Source organism: Ranitomeya variabilis, chromosome 5 (genome assembly GCF_051348905.1).
Source record: "Ranitomeya variabilis isolate aRanVar5 chromosome 5, aRanVar5.hap1, whole genome shotgun sequence".
Taxonomy (NCBI): Eukaryota; Metazoa; Chordata; class Amphibia; order Anura; family Dendrobatidae; genus Ranitomeya; species Ranitomeya variabilis.
This window is the reverse complement of record NC_135236.1, coordinates 132,157,278-132,179,257: the sequence shown is the minus strand read 5'-3', so window position 1 is coordinate 132,179,257 and position 21,980 is coordinate 132,157,278. Positions and strand designations below refer to the sequence as shown.

At 43.1% G+C, this 21,980-nt stretch overlaps 1 protein-coding gene across 2 annotated transcripts in view; it reads right to left on the bottom strand.

Annotated features, from left to right (window-relative positions):
* Positions 1 to 4,393: 4,393 nt before the first annotated feature.
* CILP (cartilage intermediate layer protein) overlaps positions 4,394 to 21,980 on the bottom strand; it is an 89,733-nt gene continuing 72,146 nt past the window's right edge. For both annotated transcript variants that reach the window (XM_077263315.1, XM_077263316.1), the window contains exons 5-9: positions 14,022 to 14,207; positions 13,583 to 13,891; positions 10,343 to 10,451; positions 8,845 to 9,002; positions 4,394 to 7,951 (exon numbers count right to left, since the gene is read on the bottom strand). In XM_077263315.1, coding sequence (XP_077119430.1) covers positions 5,607 to 7,951; positions 8,845 to 9,002; positions 10,343 to 10,451; positions 13,583 to 13,891; positions 14,022 to 14,207 — 3,107 coding nt within the window. In that variant the 3' untranslated portion in view covers positions 4,394 to 5,606. The remainder of the gene's footprint in view (positions 7,952 to 8,844; positions 9,003 to 10,342; positions 10,452 to 13,582; positions 13,892 to 14,021; positions 14,208 to 21,980) is intronic.

The following is a 21,980-nucleotide window of genomic DNA, read 5'->3' as shown; positions in this document are numbered from 1 at the left end:
GCAAATTTTGTACCTTCGTGGCGAGATTATTCAAACCTGCAGTTACACTCTGAAGATCCATTACAAACAGGTGGACACAGAGCCATTCAAAGATTAGAAGGAGAAAAAAAAAAAAAAAAAAAAATCTCAGCAGACTTCTTATTTCTCTCCTTTCTCAGCCAAGGATTTTAACCCTTTAGTGGGCCGGTCAAACTGTCATGTTCTCAATGGCAAGAGAACATAGCATCAGCATATATAGGAACTAGCTCTTGGAAGATGGGAACTGAGCTGACCATGAACTAAACCTAACACACAACTAGCAGTGGCCGGGTAGCATGCCTACGTTGATTCTAGATGCCCAGCACCAGCCGGAGGACTAAATAATGCTAGCAGAGGAAAATATTAGTCCTAGCTCACCTCTAGAGAAATACCCCGAAAGGAGACAGAGGCCCCCCCACATGTATTGGCGGTGAATTAAGATGAAATAACAAACGTAGTATGAAAATAGGTTTAGCAAATTTGAGGTCCACTTACTACATAGCAGAAGACAGAAAGGACACTTTCATGGTCAGCTGAAAACCCTATCAAAACACCATCCAGAAATTACTTTAAAACTCTGGCATTAACTCATAACACCAGAGTGGCAATTCCTGTTCACAAGAGCTTTCCAGACACAGTAACGAAACTACAGCTGTGAACTGGAACAAAAATGCAAAAACAAACATGGACAAGAGTCCAACTTATCTAGTAGTTGTCTAGGAGCAGGAACAAGCACAGAGAGGCTTCTGATAACATTGTTGACCGGCAAGCAACTAACAGAGCAGCAAGGTTATATAGCGACTCCCACATCTTGATGGGAACAGGTGAACAGAGAAGATGAAGACACAGTTCAATTCCACCAGTAGCCACCGGGGGAGCCCAGAATCCAAATTCACAACACTCAACCCTACTCGTAACCTTACACAACATTCCAAAAGTTTAAGGATGAACACTGCTTACCACAGGTGAAAATTGGAGGGTCCCAGAACCGGGCGTGGATGCTCCGAATACCCCGACGCGCGTTTCGCGTGTCTAACACCGCTTTCTTAAGGGGAATACAATTGTGGCATAGCAAGGACCTTTTAAGATCAGCCGGTCGGTCACATGGTAAATAGGTGGCCAATCACAGCGGAGGAGTCGGCGCATGCGCACCGCCCACCGCAGGTCCCGGCGAGTACATGAGGGTGTCAACATTGCCGCACACGCGCGGGGAGGGAAAAACCAGTCCCCGCACGCACGGACAAGGTAAGAGACGCCCTGCTGCACGCTAGGACACCGTGGGAGCGATGCGCACGCGCACAGCCGCTGCACCACCAATGAATTAAACTGTCCCACAATAGAACACAAGTGCCGCCGGCCACTGAAATACACTAACTAGAGTAAGCTAAGTGACAAATAATAAAAATATAGATCCGAACACGAGAAGCAGGAAATGCTCTTGTATATTAGACATGCAGCTCCAACAAAGTATGTCAGTCCAACGGTAAACATGTTGAATCAATAGTCTGTAAGGTGGTATCTGTGCTGCAGGTCTTGTCAGCATGCCCTGCGTTTTGCCACTCAGCAGTCAGTAACCAGTACAGAACGGCGGATCATACTTAGTATCCTGCTAGCAAAATAAACAAGCATAAGAAAAACAACAATAATAAAATCATATAAAAATAATAAAAAACAAAAACAAAACACACCCAGCACAAAAATTGGGGGAAATGACAAGAGGATGCAATAGATATATATACAGAGCATATCATACATGCAGAGAAAGGAGGAAGATGGCTATAACAGCTAAAGGAATGATGAGAAGGACAAAGACTCATTTATTCCATTCGGGGTCATGGTGTCTAACATGAAAATCCACTTGACTTCCACCTGCGCCAACATCTTTTTATAATCACCCCCCCTAATTCCCAGATGGACAACATCAATACCACGCACACGTTTTCTCAACTCTCTTGATGTAAGACCAATATATATTTTGGAACAGCCGCATGTGGCATAGTATATAACATTCTTACTGCCACATGAGATACGATATCTAATATCAAACTGTTTCTTGCCGTTAGAGGAGCTAAACGTGGTGCTGCGCAGGACATTTGTGCAAGCCAGACAGTGACCGCAAGGAAAGGACCCAACAGTAGGGCCCCTAGAACCAAATGGATTACAAACGGTAGGAATGTAATGGCTGTCAACCAGGAGGTCCTTCAAATTCCTTGATCTCTTGGCAGCCATCAAGGGACAATCACCCAGTGATGCACCTAAACTCGGCTCTGCACCCAAAATGGGCCAATGCTTCTTCAGTATCCTCCTCATATCCTCCCACTCGTGATTGAATGTAGAAATGAATCTTATAGACTCATTATTTCCAGTCTGAGTTGTAGCCCTGGAGGATTTCAAGAGATCACTACGTGGGGTGGCCCTAGCTCTCTGATAGCCCCGCCTAATACACCTGTTTGAGTAACCTATTTTTCAGGTCCAGTGCCTGAGCTTCAAATTTGACATCTGATGAGCAAATCCGCCTCATCCGTAGGAACTGGCCAACCGGGAAAGCCCTAATCGTGGATGGATTGTGAGCAGAGGACGCATGAATCAGAGCATTAACAGATGTTGGTTTCCGATATACATCTGTCTGGATGGAACCCACATCATCAACTTCAAAAGTGACATCCAAAAAATTCACCTTTTTAACACTATATGTGTATGTCAAATGGATATTGAGAGAGTTCTGATTCAGCGTCCCCATAAATTCCTCAAGCTGCTGCACCGTCCTGCAATTGTCTTTTGTATATATGTCCGACTTTTGTTATATATTTTTACTGGATTTTTTGATGTACTAATAAAATTTGGTAGTTTTTCTAGACCTAATTGCTCCTATTGTTCTCCTTGTGATTTAAGAGTAAATCTCTGTAAAGCAATTGGTTATTTGTCCATTTTTTCATGCTGAAATCTGCAATCTAATACTTTAACCATATGATTGTATTTTCCTTACCTCTCGGCCAAAAATAATCGGAAAGAGTCTAAACACAGTTTGACTTTTACAGGCTAACAACAGATTTTTTTTTAGTCAAGGCATATTTAATGCTTAGCTGTTATAATAATTACAGTAACATTTTACTGCTTCAACATTATCCACTAAAGCAAAAAAAAAATTAGATTCAGTTACAATTACAAGAAATAATAAAAAAGAAAATAAATAAAATGCTATTTACATTTTCAAGTACAGTATTACAGTATGGAATTTATTCTTCCTCTGGGGAATAGCCAATTCAAGAAAGGAAGCAACTAATATGCACAATTCAACTGATAGCACATTTTCACCAAACATTGATTGAAACCATATTTCTTTCTTAGTAGTGTTGGCATACAGCCACCTCACTCCTGACGTTGAGCCCAGGACTTTCTCTGTTCACTATAAATTCAGTTTGAGTCCAGTTCACCTTTTTTCGTGTCAGTAACAGAAAGCACCTTTTTTTATTGGGAATAAACATAATTCATCACCAAAACAGAACTCAATGCATAATTATTTTTTTTTACAGATTTATTTGTCAGGAAAATAATTTAAGACTTTAAGATAAGATATTGCCCTATGGATTTTACCATATTTTTCGGACCACAAGACGCACCCCAAATTTGGGGTGAAAATTGCAGAAAAAAAGATTTTTTTATAAGATGGGGGTCCGTCTTATTGTCCGAATTTACAGTATCTTACCTGAGGGCTGGCGGTGGCAGAGCAGGGTCCCAGGAGGCATGGTGTCGGCAGAGGTGGGGTGATGCGGGACGGCGTGCACCTGAGCAGGGTCCCTTCCTGCTTAGGTGGGTGACGCCACGGCCTGGTGTCCATGGGGGGGTTGCAGCAGTGATGTGGCGACAGCAGAGGTGCGGGGATAATGAGTGTTATGGCGTGAGCAGGGTCCCTTCCACAGGTGAGGTGATGCAGCGGCCCGGTATCCAATGTGAGCAGCAGATCCGGGTTAATCACCGGTTTCTCGGTGGAGGCGGCCATCTTCCTGAGGCCACGCATGCGCAGATGGAGTGCTCTGCTTCCCGGGGCTTCAAGAAAATGGCCACAGGAGGCCGCGCGTGTGCAGATGGAGATCGCGGCGGCCATTTTCCTGAAGTCGAGATCTCCATCTCCAATCTTCAGGAAAATGGCCGCCGCGATCTCCATCTGCGCACGCACGGCCTCCCGTGGCCATTTTCCTGAAGCCCCGGGAAGCAGAGCACTCCATCTGCGCACGCGCGGCCTCAGGAAGATGGCCGCCGCCACCGAGAAACTGGTGATTAACCCGGCTCTGCTGCTCACATTGGATACTGGGCCGCTGCGTCACCTCACCTGTGGAAGGGACCCTGCTCACGCCATACTGCTCATCATCCCCGCACCTCTGCCGCCGCACCTCTGCCGTCACCACCACACCACTGCCGGTAAGCCTGCATTACGACTATAAGACGCACCCCCCATTTTCCTCACATTTTTTTGGGGGGAAAAGTGTGTGTTATAGTCCGAAAAATACGGTATATAACACTTGAAACTTTAGTATGCAGTCAATATTACTAGACAGGCAAAAGGCATTTTTCTATAAGGCTACTTTCACACATCAGGTTTTCTGTTTCAGGCAGAATCCAGCTAATGTTTGAAAAAATGGATCCATTGCAAATAGTGAAAAAACTGATGCAACGGATCCGTTTTCCTGCTGGATCCGTTTTTATTTTTAACATGCAGTTTACTTTGATTTCCTGCCTGGAAAAGGAGAGAGAGAGAGAGAGACTATTTGGACGGATCCGGAAAAAAACGGATGAAACGTCTGGCCATCAGGCGCAATCCGGCGCAAATACAAGTCTATGAGAAAAAAACGGATCAGGCATAAAAAACACGGATCCGTTTTTTTCAAAACTTGCCGGATTGTGCCTGAAACAAAAAAACTGATGTGTGAAAGTAGCCTCAGATTTCAGTAAAATATTGTAGATGTCATTTATGCTTCCCAATGTGTAAAATATTGGTCACATTCTAGTTCTGCTTTCCACATTACATTCTCAGTGGGACTCACATCTGGAAAGATAATGTATTATTGCTTTGTACTAGTTTCAAGGAGTGGGAAATACAAAATAACATTTAAACCAGTTCCCACAAATAAGGGGTTGATTTTGGCTGCTTAAAATTAAAATATGACAGAAGGAAGGAATCCATTAAGTCTGATACATAACTCATATGAAATAAACATATAAGTAGGCAAAAATCATGTGTGCCATAATGTTTTAGCATACTGAATGACAAAGGGAAAAAAGAAGCAATGTTCTCTAAAATGATGGTTGCTGTAAAAGATAACAGTTATGTGATATGTTGGTCTTGTTTTGTATGTTAGATGTCATTGTCAGCAGTTTTATTAGGATACTTCTCACTGTTCTGCTCCTAATAAAGAAGAAACTGATAATAAAAATAATGATATGTAGATACATTCAGCTATAATTCTGTACACTTCACTTGGGTAGATGTCTTTAAAAATGGCATAAACAAATTTAAATATTGAATTTTCCGAAAACTCTGCAATACCCATGGAGTGTACTGGCAGTCTGTTCTGGCATTTGTTCATGTCCTACTGATCTGAGCTGCGTTGTCTTGTTAAAAGAGAGGTTATTCTGCTTGTTGATCTGTTTCTACTACTTGCTCTTTCCTGCCTTCCAAGCCTGCCTCCTTGTCTAGCGGCACTTGAAGCTGCTAGTCCATTCCCACCACGAAATACACTTTGATGTCCGACATCTTTATCTAAGCAGTTAAAAGTAAGTGCTACCCCTACATTACTCTTCATCACCCTAGAAGCCCCATCAGATGAGCCATCAAAGCATCTACCAAGGGCAATCTCCTTAGCTGTTCTTGGATCTTGGTCAGTAACTGTATAAATGCCATAGTTATGTCCAAGTGGGTCAAGAGGAGCAAGCATAGTATACTCGTTGGTGTCATTGTTAACTGCCATTGGAAGATGATTTACAAGATACTCATGAAGCATGCTGTTTATGGAATCCCTTCGACAGCTTCCTTGAGGAACAATCTTTACAAGCGTACGATCTACCCTGTCTTGATCATACAGCATACCACTACATTTGAATTCCACACATGCTGTAGAAGTGCTGGATTCTTCTAGGTCTCTTGTACTCCGTACATCTCGAATTCCGTAGAGTTGGCCAACTGTTTGAGGGTGTGTGCCACCCATATTTCGAGACCTTACAATAATTTCCTGAGGCCCAACAATTTTAACTTTCATAAAACAAGCCCTGTACTCCATTGGCTTGGGCCACCAGGCTAAGTAGTCCGCAGTCCAGCTCATTGGGTCATCTTCATTAAACGATACAGTATTGAAGTCATATCTGTCACCTTCTACTCTGTAAAATCTAAAATGTGCAGCACTATGGGGGGCCGCTTCACATTCTAGCAGTTTGTCATAGGCATAAACAGGGCCATTGCTTTCCTCTGCAACATTTGGAGTTGGTTTGGCCACATTGATGCTGAAAGCTGTCTTCTTGACTTTAGGATCATCATGATCTGTTCTTCTGTAATTCAATTTATTTAGGTAGGGTTGTGGAACACCAATTATATTTGGATTAAACTTTGGAGAAGATTCAACTGATTCCAACTCTTCTCCTCCTAATGTAGCTGTTACAAATGCAGAGTAAGCATCAGGGGTTTTGTCATCACAAAATGCAGGTAAACATGCCCCATTGGAACCAGTTATTGCACTGTCAAATCGACCCCAAGCTCGAGGATTGGATGAAAATCCTGACTCAGGTTCCATGTTGATTAGGTTCATTACTACACCTTCTATTTGTTCACTTGGCAAAAACCTTTCACTCCTATATGCACGAACTTTCACATAACATCTTCGACTTTCAGGAACATCGAGGTTGAACAGTCTTCTCTCCCTTATTTCCATGTTGCCCACAAGAAAGGTTCTCTCTTCTCTTTTACCTCTTTGAACTTTTGATTGTTGAAAGTTTCCTTCTTCTTCCCAAAGACCAGTTTCTGGATTTAGAGACCATAATTTCATGGTTTCAAGGTGTTCTGACATTTTGACCTGGGAAGAGTCAAGGTATACTTTAACTGCTCCAGCATTCAAAGACTCAGTGGCTTTTTCATCAGTAAAGTCTACTGAGAACATTCCATATGAACGTAGTGGCAAGGTGTCACCTTCATCATTGACAAAATTTAAGTCACTTTGTACAGCTGTTGCTGTAGATATGTTTCTTGGGTCTAAAAATGTAACACTTGCCTTTACTTTTCCATTGTAGATCTCTCCATTTTGTCGATAGAAAGAATTTGGTGGAATTTCCAATTCAGCTATAGGATCACTGTTTTCTACATCTCCTAATAATATCTGGTTTGTCCTCATAGAGTCCAATATTACTGGTTCTTTTTTCCTCAGAAGAAGAACTTCATGAAATACAGCACCTCCCTTTTTATTGAAGGGAAGAACCTTTGTGGTATTAACAAATTTTTGTAGTCGGTCAACGAAAGTAAGAACCAACCTTTCTGTTTGTGCAGGAACCTGAATAGAAAAGGTGCCTTTATAACCTGTCATGCTAACCCTGGTATTTCCCATGTAAATGTGTCCAAATCGCATTGGTTCTCCAGTATCAGATGCCACTGCTCTTCCACGGACAATTATTTTGGTGTCCACACACTTTAAGCAACCACATTGAACAGCAACTTTAATGGGGAGTACATAACCCTGACAGGAAACTTCTTTTAGTTCTGTCTTAGTAATTCCACAGCAGTAGGGCACAGTGTCCTTGCATCGCAGTCCATTGTCCAGATCCCCGGGGCAAGATATAGAGGGACATTTCCCCACATTGTAGTACAGTGAATTAGTGGCATTTTGCAAACAATCATGAGGAAGTTGGATGAGATGATTTTCTGGGTTTGGATTGCAGGCATGATCATCTTGAGCTGAAGAAATAAAAATCCTTTTTACTAATGATAAAACTGCACTGATAAGTTATTACTTGACATTTATAACACTAAAGCTGCACAGATTCATTGAAGGTTAAACCATTAAATGATAACAAGTGACTAATTTGAGAAAAAAATGATAGAAACAAGTGAAATGAATGATTATGATAGAAAATGAACATATGATCATATATCACAAATAATAATAATAATAATAATAATAATAATAATAATAATAATAATACATGGCATGTACAACATGTTTTTTATTTCAATTTGAACCAAAATTGTTGAGCATTTTGCTTAATAAATTTACCCCATTTTCTTTATGAAATGTGTTCAACTTAAAAGCTGTACTGTTAAGTTTGAGTTAAAGAATACCTGTCAGCAGATTTTGCCGCTATAAGATGCGGCCACTGCCTTTCAGGGCTTATCTACAGCATTCTATAATGCTGTAGATAAGTCCCCGGTCTGACCGGCAAGTGAAGAAAAATAAGTTTTATTATACTCACCCGGGGGGTGGTCCGGTCCGATGGGTGTCACAGGTCCGGGTCTGGCACCTCCCATCTTCTTGCGATGCCGTCCTCCTGCTTCTTCATCGCTTCCCGGCATCAGCGCTCCTGCGCAGGCATATTTGTCTGCTCTGTTGAGGGCAGAGTAAAGTAATGCAGTGCGCAGGCACTGGGAAAGGTCAGAGAGGCCCATATTTTTCTTCACTTGCAGGTCGGACCTGGGACTTATCTACAGCATTACTGAATGCTGTAGATAAGCCCTGAAAGGCAGTGGCCACATCTTATAGCTGCAAAATCTGCTGCCAGGTTCCCTTTAAGTACAATTTTGTAAGGTTTTATAAACTATAAGTATTTTTCTATTGTTAAATTGTAACTTACCAATAAGAGTGAGTTTAGCGTGACTGGATTTTACAAATCCTGCATCATTTTTAGCCTTACAGTAGTACTCTCCCACTTGGCTTGGCTTGAGCTTGCGAAGGATCAGCTGGTTACTGGATTTATGGATATTTTGGTCCAAAAGTGTTCCATTATGGTACCTGAAAATAAAATATTGTAAAAAACAAGTTCTGTAACTACACTACAGTGTGAAAACATGCTACTAAAATACCTATATGGAAAATGTTGCATCTAATGCAATCTAATGTACCCACAACATGCTACAACGAAGGAGGAGATGGCTAAATTGATATAATAATTTTGGAAAAAAGATTCAGTGTAACTCACATTTTCTTTTTAATCTCTATTTAGCCGTCAAGTGGAAGGTCCTAATTAATGATTGACAGCTATTTCTGTATGCCCAGTGAAGGCTATCAATCTAAATAGGACTGACCACCTACGCATAGAAAGAGCAGGGGTAATAATTACTAAACTACAATAGATATTGATTGATCAATACTGGCATTTTGTACACCAGTCTTAATGAAGGGAGCACTGGAGTAAGATGCGCCATCAAAAGGAATGTATTCCAGATGTTAACTGTATACATTTCTGTAGTAAGTTATTCTACTTTTTGGGGTAAATTAAAATTCATTTTTGTAGTGTGCAAAGCTCTTTGCCACAAAGCTTTGCTCACTTTTAAAAAGTGTGTTGACCTGGCTAAAATACGTAAAAACACCAATACTGATGACATTTCTGTGGAAATAAGTTGTATAAAATTTTTTTATGAAACCTATTTGATAAACTAGTCCCTGAATCTTTTCCTACAAATATATAGATATACAGCAGGGGAAATAAGTATTTGATGCAAATTTGATGCATAGAAAAATAACTTTTATTATACTCACCTGCGGGGCGGTCTGGTCCAAGGAGTGTCGCTCTTCTTGGTCCGGCTCCTCCCATCTTCTTACGATCACCGCCCTACTGCTTGCTTCGCGTGGATGACACTTCGCCTAGTCATCCACACAGGTTCCTCGGCACCACGCTCCTGCACAGGCATACTTATCTACCCTGTTGAGGGCAGAGCAAAATACTGCAGTGCGCAGGTGCCAGGAAAGGTTAAAGAGCCCCGGCGCACTGCAGTACTTTGCTCTTCCCTCAACAGGGCAGACAAGTACACCTGCGCAGGAGCGCGAAGCCGAGGAGACTGCGTGGATGATGCGGCGATGAAGCACATGAAGCAAGCAGGTGGGCGGCATCACAAAAAGATGGGCGGCACCAGACAAAGACGAGCGACACCCCTCAGACCAGACCGCCCCACAGGTGACTATAATAAAAGTTATTTTTCTTCTCTTGCAGGTCAGGTTGGGGGCAGATATACAGCTTTATAGAATGTGGTATATCAGCCCTGAAAGGTGATGGCCTTTTCTTATATCGGCCAAAACTGGTGACAGGTTCCCTTTAAGTGAAATATGTGGGTAGACTCGTCAGTGCCGCTTACCATAGATATTGCTCTACGGCTGGCTCTCCCACAGCATTGCAGCAGAATGTGACGCTTTGCCCCACTCTCCTCACCTTAGCTTCAGGATTTTCTAGCATGTAAGGCTTTTCTGTGGAGATAAGGATCACAAAGGGGACACAATTGTAAAGAAAAACATTTGGAATTGTCCTACCTTAGGGTATCGTCACACAGTGAAATTTCCATCGCTGCGACGGCACGATTCGTGACGTCGCAGCGTCATATGAATATCGCTCCAGCGTCGTAGACTGCGGTCACACTTTGCAATCACGGCGCTGGAGCGATGCCGAAGTCCCCGGGTAACCAGAGTAAACATCGGGTTACTAAGCACAGGGCCGCGCTTAGTAACCCGATGTTTACCCTGGTTACCAGCGTTAACGTAAAAAAAACAAACAGTACATACTCACATTCTGGTGTCTGTCCCCGGCGTTCTGCTTCTCTCCACTGTGTAAGCGCCATAGCCGGAAAGCAGAGCGGTGACGTCACCGCTGTGCTCGCTTTCCGGCCGGCAGGCGCTCACACAGTGCAGAGAAGCTGAGACGCCGGGGACAGACACCGGAATGTAAGTATGTACTGTTTGTTTTTTTAACGTTTACGCTTGTATCCAGGGTAAACATCGGGTTACTATGCGCGGCCCTGCGCTTAGTTACCCGATGTTTACCCTGGTTACAAGCGAACACATCGCTGGATCGCTGTCACACACAACGATCCAGCGATGTCAGCGGGTGATCAAGCGACGAAAGAAAGTTCCAAACGATCTGCTACGACGTACGATTCTCAGCGTGATGTCTGATCGCAGAAGCGTGTCAGACACAGCGATATCGTAACGATATCGCTAGAACGTCACGAATCGTGCCGTCGTAGCGATGGAAATTTCACTGTGTGACGGTACCCTTAGCAAACTTCAGTGTATGCAGTGGACCCTACACTGTAGGTTGCTTTATTTTATTACTAGGGAAGTATCACTAAAAATCAGTGTTGTGGTTTTTGAAACTTCAAGGAAACCAGCAAACCTATTGTAAATCAGATTTAAAATTGCAGAAATCTCCAGTCAAACTTTTCCTGCTATTGGATTTGTGTTTTCCTTATTTTACTAACTTAGTGCCATCATATTCCACAGCACTTTACAGACATCATCATTCCTGTATTCACTGGGGATAGCATTCTAAATTCCCTATCAATATGTTATTGAATTGTCAGGAGGGAACCCACACAAACATTGGAGAACACAAACTCTTTGCATACAGTTGTGCTCAAAAGTTTACATATCCCTGCAGAATTTTTGCTTTCTTGGCTTTTTTTTCAGAGAATATGAATGATAACACCAAAACATTTTCTCCACTCATGGTTAGTGGTTGGGTGAAGCCATTTATTATCAAACTACTGTGTTTTCTCTTTTTAAATCATAATGGCAACCCAAAACATCAAAGTTCACATAGTCTGGTGATTTTGGCCTGATAACATGCACAGAAGTTGACACAAATGGGTTTGAATGGCTACTAAAGGTAACATCCTCACATGTGACCTGTTTGCTTGTGTATGTGCATAAAAGCTGAGTGAGTTTCTGGGATCCAGACAGACTATTGCATCTTTCATCCAGCCACTGATGTTTCTGGATTGTGAGTCATGGGGAAAGCAAAAAAATTGTCAATTGATCTACGGGAAAAGGTAGTTGAACTGTATAAAACAGGAAAGGGATACAAAAAGATATCCAAGGAATTGATAATACCAGTTAGCAGCGTTCTCAAATGCAAGGAAAATTGTTCTGGATGCATAGAAAAACCCACAAATAACATCAGCTGAAATATAGGACTCTCTGAAAACTAGAGGTCTGGCTGTTTCAAGATGCACAATAAGGAGACACTTGAAGAAAAATGGGCTGCATGGTCGAGTCACCAGAAGCAAGCCATTACTGCGCAAGTGCCACAAAATATCTTGCCTACAATATGCAAAACAGCACAGAGACAAGCCTCAAAACTTCTGGAACAAGGTAATTTGGAGTGATGAGACCAAAATTTAACTTTTTGGCTACAACCATTAACGTTACATTTGGAGAGAGGTCAACAAGGCCTATGATGAAAGGAACACAATTCCTACTGTAAATCATGGAGGTGGATCTCTGATGTTTTGGGGATGTGTGAGCTGTAAAAGCAGAGGCAACTTGGTCAAAGTTGAAGGAAAGATGAATGCAGCACGTTATCAGCAAATACTGGAGGCAAATTTGCACTTATCAGCCTGGAAGCTGAGCATGGGACATACTTGGACGTTCCAAAATGACAACGATCCAAAACACAAGGCCAAGTTGACCTGTCATTGGCTACAGCAGAACAAAGTGAAGTTTCTGGGGTGGCCATCTCAGTCTCCTGACCTCAATATCATTGAGCCACTCAGGGGAGATCTCAAACACGCAGTTCATGCTAGACAGCTCAGGAATTCACAGAAACTAGAGGCTTTTTCCAAGAAGAGTGGGCAGCTTTACCATCTTAGAAAATAAAGAACCTCTTCTACAACTACCACAAAAGACTTCAAGCTGTCATTGATGTAAGAGGGGGCAATATACGGCATTAGGAAATGGGATATGTGAACTTTTGATCAGAATCATTTGGACGTTTTGGGTTGTCATTATGATTTAAAATAGAAAACACAGTAGTTTTACAATAAATGGCTTCATCCAACCACTAACCATCAGTGGAGAAAATGTTTTGGTGTTTTAATTCATTTTCTCTGAAAAAAGGCAGAGAAAGCAAAAATTCTGCCGGGGTATGTAAACGTTTGAGCACAACTGTATGTCGCCCTCAGCAGTATCTGAACCCACAGCTAAGCCACCATGTTGCCCTTTTTCAACACTTATTTGTTATTCCCACTCCTGTCTTCCTTGGATGAGATGGGAATAACAGCTTTCAGATCTCAGTCATCAGAGATGGGGTTATGAAAACAGCTGAGAGAAGTTGTGCTACTTTGTTTGCATAAATTCCATTAAATGGGGGTTACAGAAACTGCGTAGCAAGGTGAGCCTCACTGTTGGCATAGCTTTAGTTCATTCTTGGCATCTCTGTTTGTAGTTATAAGAATTTGACTAAATTACGTCATACGTAATATTGAGTTTTGCCCAGAGTTCAGTTTTTTCCATTTGATGCACTTGACCCAGCGTTCAAGAATCGGTATTAACACCACTGACATTCAGAACACAAAGAAAATATAATATAGTGACGTTACTCTTACCTTTTCTCTTCATTCTAATATTGATGGATGAGGATGATCCATTGCTTTGAGGAATTTTTACATTGAGCACAGAGTATTTTTCTAATTTCAACTGCAAAGTGCTGTTGGGACACAACCCAACTACACGGAACTGGCCTTGGCCATCAGATACTGCTTTCACTTTGGGTTTCTTAGAAATAATATACACATTTACACCAGCAGCGGGCGCTCCGTCTGGAAGTGTGACCGTGCCGTACAGTATTTGGTTCTTGCATTCACACACACTGCAGTCTGCGCTTGCTTTACCCATAGGACAGGTGAGGCTGCATACTATGAAGAAAATTAAGGATGAAAGCAACTTTATGACTATGAGATAAGTGTTAACAATAGTTCTATTTTGTATTTATTAATTGGTTATTGATCTGAAATCATAAAACTAAATAGAGTTAATATTTTTTACCTGTACATGGAGCACCAGTACACCTGCGTCCCTCTTCAGTGGGTCCATTACAGTGATCTTGCCACTGATCCTCTGCTAAACAGGTTCTTCTCCGAATTTGCATGCCATTACTTCCACATCTGGCTGAGCATGTGCTCCATGGTGACCATTCTGACCATGGATCTTTCGGAACAGTGGGTTGAAAAACTGTAATAGAAATACAGTAATATTGTAATATTGCAATCCTCGTAAACCACATCACCAGAAAATGCAAATACAGCTTTTGTCTGGCAGAATGTAAAACATAAAGTAACAAGCCCATACAATAGTGCTGATTAGCCAACCTGGCTTAGATTCCAGCTTCCATGTTCGTTAGCAAAGAACATTCAATCCTGTAGACCTGCAATCTCCATACGACCAGCTTTACTTAACACAAAAGCACATCTCCAGAGCTTTCGCCTACAGACTCACCCACACTCAAATTCTCTAGAAATCTGGGTATTTATCCTCTTGAATCCTCCCACTCTACAGCTGTCCAATCATCCTAAACATGGCTGATTAACCCCTCTCATCACTTAGTGTGCTGGAATATTTTTTCCTAGGTTTATATTACTGAAGCTAACAACCTCAGTGCTACATATCTACCCTCTAGTACTTTTCAAGTGACTTTGTCACATATCCCCCCCTCTTCCCAAATCCGGGGGTTTTGGTACCTTCAGTCACCAAATAGGGGAGCTTAGACAGGGCATCTGCATTGCTGTGCAGCTTCCCAGGCCTGTGTTCCACATGAAAGTTGAAGTCTTCTTTTCTATGGGTATGTTTACTTTTTTCACCTTTCACCTTTCCCAATCACAAAACGGCAGGCTTATATAGGTAAAAAAAATCAAATGCCCCCAGAGAAGGTAAAAACAGTTTTTTTCAATGTGATCTGGATAGACTGATGTGTCTAACCTTATGCTCACTCATGGCTGTATTGTAATGTTGTTAATACAATGGTCTGGACCTATCTAAGGTATCTGAGAATGATGCCTCATTTCCTTTGATAGCTCCAGAGCTTTGTATTTACCAAACGCTGCACGCATGATCATCTTCACTGCTCTGATGTTTCATCTCTCTTCTGTACTGACATGACAGCGCTGGGAGAGGAGAGCAGCATTGACATTCACATGAGGTATAGGAAAATACATACATAGCAAATTACAGGTCTTATTTAATTAGTTATAGCTCTGATATGAAAAAAATGTTGGTATATCTTTCAAGGTTGAGCTTGGGCTTTTTTCTGATTGGGATTTTGTATGAAAGAATGAAAGGTGGCGCTTGATGGACTTGTTTGGTTGTTAATAGGGTTGAGCGACTTTCATTTTTTTAAGATCGAGTAGGGTTTTGGGAAACCCGATTTTGTCCAGAGTCGAGTCGAGTGCAGTCGGCCGATTATCGCTAAAAGTCGGGGATCGACCGAAACACGAAACCCAATGCAAGTCAATGGGGAAGCATAGTCGGCAGTGAGTGGAGGCCAGGAAAACACCTACAGTGCCCATTTTAATGCCAAAAACATCCATTCTTGTTTCTGAAGCTTGCCAATCTTAATTAACTGTATAATAATAGTTGGGCATAGGGAATTGGGGGAAAGTTGTGGGGGGAGTAGGGCTGGCTCAAGTTTTTCGTGGGCCCAGGAAATGCGGACTACGTCACGGCGGTGTTGCAGGGAAAGGTAAGTATTTAAACGTTGCAAGTGCTGTGATCCTGAGCAAGCAGGGGGGGGCCCACTCGTTCGCATTGCCACTGGCACAGGGCCCCTCAAAGTACGGCGGTGTGTTTGCATGGCGGGGGCGCCTCCCACCAGCAGCGACACTTTTGCGTACTCTGAGGGGCCCTGTGCCAGTGACGTCGCCAACGAGTATGCCCCCCCACCTGATGAAGGAACCTGCACTTTCATCTGCACCTTCCTCTTTGTCCCTGTGTAAGGTGGTATAACATGCGGGAAGGGGAACCTTACTTTCAGCAGGGTCAGATTCTGGCTGTGTAGAGTACAAGGGGAATGTAGTGGTCTAGGTCAATGTACCAGCAGACTCATTTAGCAGTGGCTGGGCAATGGGCAGGATGAGGAGGAAACAGATATAGGGCCAAAGAATAAAGTAGGCTACATGCAGTTCAAAATTGGTAACAGGACTAAACAGGCGGCATTGCTTTGTTCAGTGGAGTAGCAAACCCAAGAGCAGCAGACACTGTTTCAAGGGCCTAACCACACTAGTAGGCCAAATGCAGTTTAATATCTGATAGTATAGGGCGAAAGCCAGAATGTGGAAGCTCAGCTTTGTTCAGTTGAGGACAACACCAGGGAGGGGCAGACACCTTTAGTAGGCCGGAAAAGCCTATTGCATTTTTTAAAATGGTAATTTGGAGCAGAAGGTTGAAGCTCAGCTTTATTTAGTTGAGGGCAACACCAGGCAGGGGCACACAGACAGACACCTTTAGTAGGCCGGAAAAGCCTATTGCATTTTTTAAAATGGTAATTTGGAGCAGAAGGTTGAAGCTCAGCTTTATTTAGTTGAGGGCAACACCAGGCAGGGGCACACAGACAGACACCTTTAGTAGGCCGGAAAAGCCTATTGCATTTTTTAAAATGGTAATTTGGAGCAGAAGGTTGAAGCTCAGCTTTATTTAGTTGAGGGCAACACCAGGCAGGGGCACACAGACAGACACCTTTAGTAGGCCGGAAAAGCCTATTGCATTTTTTAAAATGGTAATTTGGAGCAGAAGGTTGAAGCTCAGCTTTATTTAGTTGAGGACAACACCAGGCAGGGGCACACAGACAGACACCTTTAGTAGGCCGGAAAAGCCTATTGCATTTTTTAAAATGGTAATTTGGAGCAGAAGGTTGAAGCTCAGCTTTATTTAGTTGAGGGCAACACCAGGCAGGGGCACACAGACAGACACCTTTAGTAGGCCGGAAAAGCCTATTGCATTTTTTAAAATGGTAATTTGGAGCAGAAAGTTGAAGCTCAGCTTTATTTAGTTGAGGGCAACACCAGGCAGGGGCACACAGACAGACACCTTTAGTAGGCCGGAAAAGCCTATTGCATTTTTTAAAATGGTAATTTGGAGCAGAAGGTTGAAGCTCAGCTTTATTTAGTTGAGGGCAACACCAGGCAGGGGCACACAGACAGACACCTTTAGTAGGCCGGAAAAGCCTATTGCATTTTTTAAAATGGTAATTTGGAGCAGAAGGTTGAAGCTCAGCTTTATTTAGTTGAGGGCAACACCAGGCAGGGGCACACAGACAGACACCTTTAGTAGGCCGGAAAAGCCTATTGCATTTTTTAAAATGGTAATTTGGAGCAGAAGGTTGAAGCTCAGCTTTATTTAGTTGAGGGCAACACCAGGGAGGGGCAGAAGCCGTTAGTAGGCCCTAACCACCATTTTTTTTTTTTAAAACCACTTAATGAGAGCCGGAAGGTTGAAGCTCAGCTTTATTTAGTTGAGGACAACACCAGGCAGGGGCACACAGACAGACACCTTTAGTAGGCCGGAAAAGCCTATTGCATTTTTTAAAATGGTAATTTGGAGCAGAAGGTTGAAGCTCAGCTTTATTTAGTTGAGGGCAACACCAGGGAGGGGCAGAAGCCGTTAGTAGGCCCTAACCACCATTTTTTTTTTTTAAAACCACTTAATGAGAGCCGGAAGGTTGAAGCTCAGCTTTATTTAGTTGAGGACAACACCAGGCAGGGGCACACAGACAGACACCTTTAGTAGGCCGGAAAAGCCTATTGCATTTTTTAAAATGGTAATTTGGAGCAGAAGGTTGAAGCTCAGCTTTATTTAGTTGAGGACAACACCAGGCAGGGGCACACAGACAGACACCTTTAGTAGGCCGGAAAAGCCTATTGCATTTTTTAAAATGGTAATTTGGAGCAGAAGGTTGAAGCTCAGCTTTATTTAGTTGAGGGCAACACCAGGGAGGGGCAGAAGCCGTTAGTAGGCCCTAACCACCATTTTTTTTTTTAAAAACCACTTAATGAGAGCCGGAAGGTTGAAGCTCAGCTTTATTTAGTTGAGGGCAACACCAGGCAGGGGCACACAGACAGACACCTTTAGTAGGCCGGAAAAGCCTATTGCATTTTTTAAAATGGTAATTTGGAGCAGAAGGTTGAAGCTCAGCTTTATTTAGTTGAGGGCAACACCAGGCAGGGGCACACAGACAGACACCTTTAGTAGGCCGGAAAAGCCTATTGCATTTTTTAAAATGGTAATTTGGAGCAGAAGGTTGAAGCTCAGCTTTATTTAGTTGAGGGCAACACCAGGGAGGGGCAGAAGCCGTTAGTAGGCCCTAACCACCATTTTTTTTTTTTTAAAACCACTTAATGAGAGCCGGAAGGTTGAAGCTCAGCTTTATTTAGTTGAGGACAACACCAGGCAGGGGCACACAGACAGACACCTTTAGTAGGCCGGAAAAGCCTATTGCATTTTTTAAAATGGTAATTTGGAGCAGAAGGTTGAAGCTCAGCTTTATTTAGTTGAGGGCAACACCAGGGAGGGGCAGAAGCCGTTAGTAGGCCCTAACCACCATTTTTTTTTTTTAAAACCACTTAATGAGAGCCGGAAGGTTGAAGCTCAGCTTTATTTAGTTGAGGACAACACCAGGCAGGGGCACACAGACAGACACCTTTAGTAGGCCGGAAAAGCCTATTGCATTTTTTAAAATGGTAATTTGGAGCAGAAGGTTGAAGCTCAGCTTTATTTAGTTGAGGACAACACCAGGCAGGGGCACACAGACAGACACCTTTAGTAGGCCGGAAAAGCCTATTGCATTTTTTAAAATGGTAATTTGGAGCAGAAGGTTGAAGCTCAGCTTTATTTAGTTGAGGGCAACACCAGGGAGGGGCAGAAGCCGTTAGTAGGCCCTAACCACCATTTTTTTTTTTTTAAAACCACTTAATGAGAGCCGGAAGGTTGAAGCTCAGCTTTATTTAGTTGAGGGCAACACCAGGCAGGGGCACACAGACAGACACCTTTAGTAGGCCGGAAAAGCCTATTGCATTTTTTAAAATGGTAATTTGGAGCAAAAGGTTGAAGCTCAGCTTTATTTAGTTGAGGGCAACACCAGGCAGGGGCACACAGACAGACACCTTTAGTAGGCCGGAAAAGCCTATTGCATTTTTTAAAATGGTAATTTGGAGCAGAAGGTTGAAGCTCAGCTTTATTTAGTTGAGGGCAACACCAGGGAGGGGCAGAAGCCGTTAGTAGGCCCTAACCACCATTTTTTTTTTTTAAAACCACTTAATGAGAGCCGGAAGGTTGAAGCTCAGCTTTATTTAGTTGAGGACAACACCAGGCAGGGGCACACAGACAGACACCTTTAGTAGGCCGGAAAAGCCTATTGCATTTTTTAAAATGGTAATTTGGAGCAGAAGGTTGAAGCTCAGCTTTATTTAGTTGAGGGCAACACCAGGGAGGGGCAGAAGCCGTTAGTAGGCCCTAACCACCATTTTTTTTTTTTAAAACCACTTAATGAGAGCCGGAAGGTTGAAGCTCAGCTTTATTTAGTTGAGGACAACACCAGGCAGGGGCACACAGACAGACACCTTTAGTAGGCCGGAAAAGCCTATTGCATTTTTTAAAATGGTAATTTGGAGCAGAAGGTTGAAGCTCAGCTTTATTTAGTTGAGGACAACACCAGGCAGGGGCACACAGACAGACACCTTTAGTAGGCCGGAAAAGCCTATTGCATTTTTTAAAATGGTAATTTGGAGCAGAAGGTTGAAGCTCAGCTTTATTTAGTTGAGGGCAACACCAGGGAGGGGCAGAAGCCGTTAGTAGGCCCTAACCACCATTTTTTTTTTTTAAAACCACTTAATGAGAGCCGGAAGGTTGAAGCTCAGCTTTATTTAGTTGAGGACAACACCAGGCAGGGGCACACAGACAGACACCTTTAGTAGGCCGGAAAAGCCTATTGCATTTTTTAAAATGGTAATTTGGAGCAGAAGGTTGAAGCTCAGCTTTATTTAGTTGAGGACAACACCAGGCAGGGGCACACAGACAGACACCTTTAGTAGGCCGGAAAAGCCTATTGCATTTTTTAAAATGGTAATTTGGAGCAGAAGGTTGAAGCTCAGCTTTATTTAGTTGAGGGCAACACCAGGGAGGGGCAGAAGCCGTTAGTAGGCCCTAACCACCATTTTTTTTTTTTAAAACCACTTAATGAGAGCCGGAAGGTTGAAGCTCAGCTTTATTTAGTTGAGGACAACACCAGGCAGGGGCACACAGACAGACACCTTTAGTAGGCCGGAAAAGCCTATTGCATTTTTTAAAATGGTAATTTGGAGCAGAAGGTTGAAGCTCAGCTTTATTTAGTTGAGGACAACACCAGGCAGGGGCACACAGACAGACACCTTTAGTAGGCCGGAAAAGCCTATTGCATTTTTTAAAATGGTAATTTGGAGCAGAAGGTTGAAGCTCAGCTTTATTTAGTTGAGGGCAACACCAGGGAGGGGCAGAAGCCGTTAGTAGGCCCTAACCACCATTTTTTTTTTTTAAAACCACTTAATGAGAGCCGGAAGGTTGAAGCTCAGCTTTATTTAGTTGAGGGCAACACCAGGCAGGGGCACACAGACAGACACCTTTAGTAGGCCGGAAAAGCCTATTGCATTTTTTAAAATGGTAATTTGGAGCAGAAGGTTGAAGCTCAGCTTTATTTAGTTGAGGGCAACACCAGGGAGGGGCAGAAGCCGTTAGTAGGCCCTAACCACCATTTTTTTTTTTTAAAACCACTTAATGAGAGCCGGAAGGTTGAAGCTCAGCTTTATTTAGTTGAGGGCAACACCAGGCAGGGGCACACAGACAGACACCTTTAGTAGGCCGGAAAAGCCTATTGCATTTTTTAAAATGGTAATTTGGAGCAGAAGGTTGAAGCTCAGCTTTATTTAGTTGAGGGCAACACCAGGGAGGGGCAGAAGCCGTTAGTAGGCCCTAACCAAAGTTGAAGGCCAAATGCAGTTTAATTTCTGATACTATAGGCCGAAAGCCAGAAGGTGGAAGCTCCGATTTAGACAGTGGAGGACAATTTGAATTAGGGACTGCAGACAGACTTAGTAGGCTGTCCCCTGTGGACCATGCATCCACCACATTAACCCATTGCGCCGTAATGGACACGTAATCTTCCGTGGCCATGCCTACAGGTCCATGCGTCTGTTGTCAGGTGCACCTTTGTACTCACAGATTGCCAGAGTGCATGGACAATGCGGTCTTCTACATGCTGGTGGAGGGTTGGGATGGCTTTTCTCGCAAAAGAAGTGTCGACTGGTTAGCTTGTAGCGTGGTACAGCGTAGTCCATCATGGCCTTATTAATAGTAAATAAAATATATAACTAGGCTCTATGAACTTTTAAATAGGTTCCAGGGGTACACGGGCAGCATTGGTGTGGTCAGTGGAGGAGTATTGCAAGTAGGGGCTGCAGACAGGCTATCAAAGGCCTAAAATAACAAACAGTAGGCAGTCATGGCAGTTTTACATCGGTTACATGGATACACAGGCAGGCACTCCAGGCAGCATTGTGGTCAGTGGAGGAGTATTGCAAGTAGGGGCCGCAGACAGGCTATCAAAGGCCTAAAATAACAAACAGTAGGCAGTCATGGCAGTTTTACATCGGTTACATGGATACACAGGCAGGCACTCCAGGCAGCATTGTGGTCAGTGGAGGAGTATTGCAAGTAGGGGCCGCAGACAGGCTATCAAAGGCCTAAAATAACAAACAGTAGGCAGTCATGGCAGTTTTACATCGGTTACATGGATACACAGGCAGGCACTCCAGGCAGCATTGTGGTCAGTGGAGGAGTATTGCAAGTAGGGGCCGCAGACAGGCTATCAAAGGCCTAAAATAACAAACAGTAGGCAGTCATGGCAGTTTTACATCGGTTACATGGATACACAGGCAGGCACTCCAGGCAGCATTGTGGTCAGTGGAGGAGTATTGCAAGTAGGGG